A 2677-nucleotide genomic window follows, 5' to 3' on the forward strand; every position below is an offset into this window, starting at 1 on the left:
AGCTTGCGGTTCTGGTTTACTGTATTTATGTATTCTTTGAAGGACTTATATGGCATTTTAACACAAACCGACTCCGTGTTTTAAATAGTACTACAATAATATAATTACAACTTTTGCAAACACTTGTGGGCTAGAAAACTTGTTTGCTGAACATTCTGTATAGTTAGTTGTTCGCTCCTTGCTCTAGCATGATTCCCAAAACTCAAAGAAACAATATTAAAGAACATAATTTTGAGACCATTCATCTGTGGTAGACTTGCAAAGCTCTGTGCTGCGCCAGCAGCAGCAGGTTTTGCTGCCTTAACTCAATCAACTTAATTTGTTTTACAGAAACCTGCAGAACCTTCTACATTTGTGTGTTCTTTATCAATCGATCTCAGAAACACCTTCAAAAAGTCATAACAATATTAAAAATCTTAAAAACTAAAACTTAAAACACTCATCTTCATTTTCAGCATTCATTCGTTCAGCAGCATGTTCTTTGAACCCTCAGCTAGGTGTAACACAACAACTAGTCCATTGAAATTTAAAAATTTGCAGATTATTTCAGAATTTTGAGAGGATTTGCAGTTTTCATCCATGTCATTGATGTTATTCTAAATTGGAAACAATAAAAATCCATTTCATCTTGTAATACAATTTCAATTTCGAGCCAGAGCTTGAAATGGACCTGGTCAGTGTCAGTCCCAAGACTCTGCTTAAAACCATTTATTAAACTTCCAACTAAAAGTTTTCTAATATTGTCCAATTGCTGATGAACTTCCACTGTAAATTGACAAGTCCGCTGTTCTGGCTCGAAATTGACAAGTCCACTGTAAAGCAACTAGACACAGAACGCAGAGCAGAGGGCATATCAACATAGCTCCTGTTGTTGAAAATGTTACCACTAGATCACCAGATCACCTGGCTCTCACTTTCTCTATCAAATTTTTTTTTTGTTAAACTCTTTGTGCGGTTGGAGGCGTGAGAGATAGCATTTTCATAAATTGTCCACAGCATTTTAGATTCAGGATGCCCTTTTATAATTTTATCAACAAAACTAGTCTGTGTCATCTTCAATAAAGTCAAAAGGCGAAGCTCAGAGCTATTGATGGAATTGATTTTCTGCCAAACCATAAACCTGGGTCTCATAGTCTTTTTCAAACTGATTAGCAACAACCAAGGATGCTTCACTACATAATGTACAGGGAGCTCCATGTTATTAGCTAGAAAGTTAATCTTTTCACTAACATTTTTCCTTGAGAAATACCAAACTAGAGGGACAGCTCGAAGTACTTGCCAGGTTTCTTCAGCCGAGAGCCCGCAGAGTTTGAGATGCTCAATCTTCGCCTCTAACGTTTTCGTGCGGCGCGTAGCCACTATACCTACAATATATTTTAACATTTTACTTTCTTTGTCAACGCCTGTCTTGTGAATAAGATCCACTTGTGCAGGCGTTAGGGACGTACATGAGAGAACGGCCGGAAATACCTGTAAGAAGCTAACGAGTGCCTCCCCACGAAAACCCCATCCTTCCCAGAAAGCAAGCGAGGGCTTCAGGGTCTTTTCCAAGCTAGAACTGAGAAGTCTTGGTGCTCTTAACAGGGCTTTAACGAGCAAATCCTGGGACTGAAATACATCCTTCAGAAACTCCATCTTGGGAAGAAGGTTGTTAGTGAGGCTATAGCCCAAAATGTATGGATTTCTTGTCAAAAGTTTGGCCAGGTTTCGATCCACAAAACCGAAATCTTCCAGTAGCTGGAGCTTAGGTTCCAATGTTCTTTCTAGAATTCCGATAAGCTGGGGCTTTGTCTTCATCATTTTGGCAATTTCGACTTCAGTGCAGCCATGCTTCTTCAACGAATGAATGTACTGCTCTACATTATGGAGGGTTCGAAGGTTCTGCAATCGGGGTTGCAACTTGAGCATCCGAGTGATGTCGGTCTCAGAGAGGTTAAGTTTGGTGGAGGCAAATTGTGAAAAGAGGGCCTGCGAATAAGCTTCTGTTTTGAAAACATTGCGAGAAAAAAATGGGTGAATAGAAAAGAGTTTGCAGCATACAATGGAATTCATGGGAGCTGCTACTACAACAAAAGAAGAGGAGGTTAGGGTTTTCAACCAGAAAAGTTCTATGCTAAAATAACCTGCGTAATTGGTTCGCGCAGTTAATTTATATAAACAAATATTCCATCAAAAATAAAATTTCACATTTTTATTGTCACTTTGAACCGAGCCAATTTTTTTAAATTTCAAAGAATACATAAATTTAGAAATTATTATTAGGATGCTGCCACTTTTGTATTATTTTATTTGTATTACTGTTGAAAACATATTTAGTTTAGACAATAGTGTTTCTATTTTAAAATAGGGGAAGCGGATCGAAAAATGGCAACATTGTTCCAAATAAATAACAAGGCTACAAAAGAATGGTAATGAAAGGTTAAAGTGTCAAGAATTCAAAGACAATGTATCTGTCAATACATTATGAATGACAGGAGATCCTTTAATAGTTTAGATAATAAAATTTTCATCACTTGTTTTATTCAGCAACATGAAATGATTATAGAAAAAAGAAATAGAATTCAATAGTCAACTCAATCTTTTAAGGTCGATCAATGATCTAATCCTTGTACGTTTTGTATCTCCCCTGCCCCAGCCTCTCAAAGGTCCGGTCAACTTCAAACTAAATATTTCTTCT

At 37.2% G+C, this 2677-nt stretch overlaps 1 protein-coding gene across 1 annotated transcript; it reads right to left on the minus strand.

The window, feature by feature from the left end:
- Positions 1-500: 500 nt before the first annotated feature.
- Positions 501-2136, minus strand: LOC131035697 (transcription termination factor MTEF1, chloroplastic). Its single transcript, XM_059207512.1, has 2 exons — positions 1471-2136; positions 501-1364 (listed from the first exon to the last, which is right to left on the minus strand). The coding sequence occupies exons 1-2, from the start codon at positions 2050-2052 to the stop codon at positions 1359-1361; spliced, it is 588 nt and encodes a 195-aa protein (XP_059063495.1). The 5' UTR covers positions 2053-2136; the 3' UTR covers positions 501-1358.
- Between the last annotated feature and the right edge of the window lie 541 nt (positions 2137-2677).

Source organism: Cryptomeria japonica, chromosome 6, assembly GCF_030272615.1.
Source record: "Cryptomeria japonica chromosome 6, Sugi_1.0, whole genome shotgun sequence".
In the NCBI taxonomy this organism is placed as follows: Eukaryota; Viridiplantae; Streptophyta; class Pinopsida; order Cupressales; family Cupressaceae; genus Cryptomeria; species Cryptomeria japonica.

What these genes read in the sequence shown, in the direction of transcription:
- LOC131035697 (XM_059207512.1), bottom strand. Translation starts at nt 2,052, where the DNA reads ATGAATTCCATTGTATGCTGCAAACTCTTTTCTATTCACCCATTTTTT.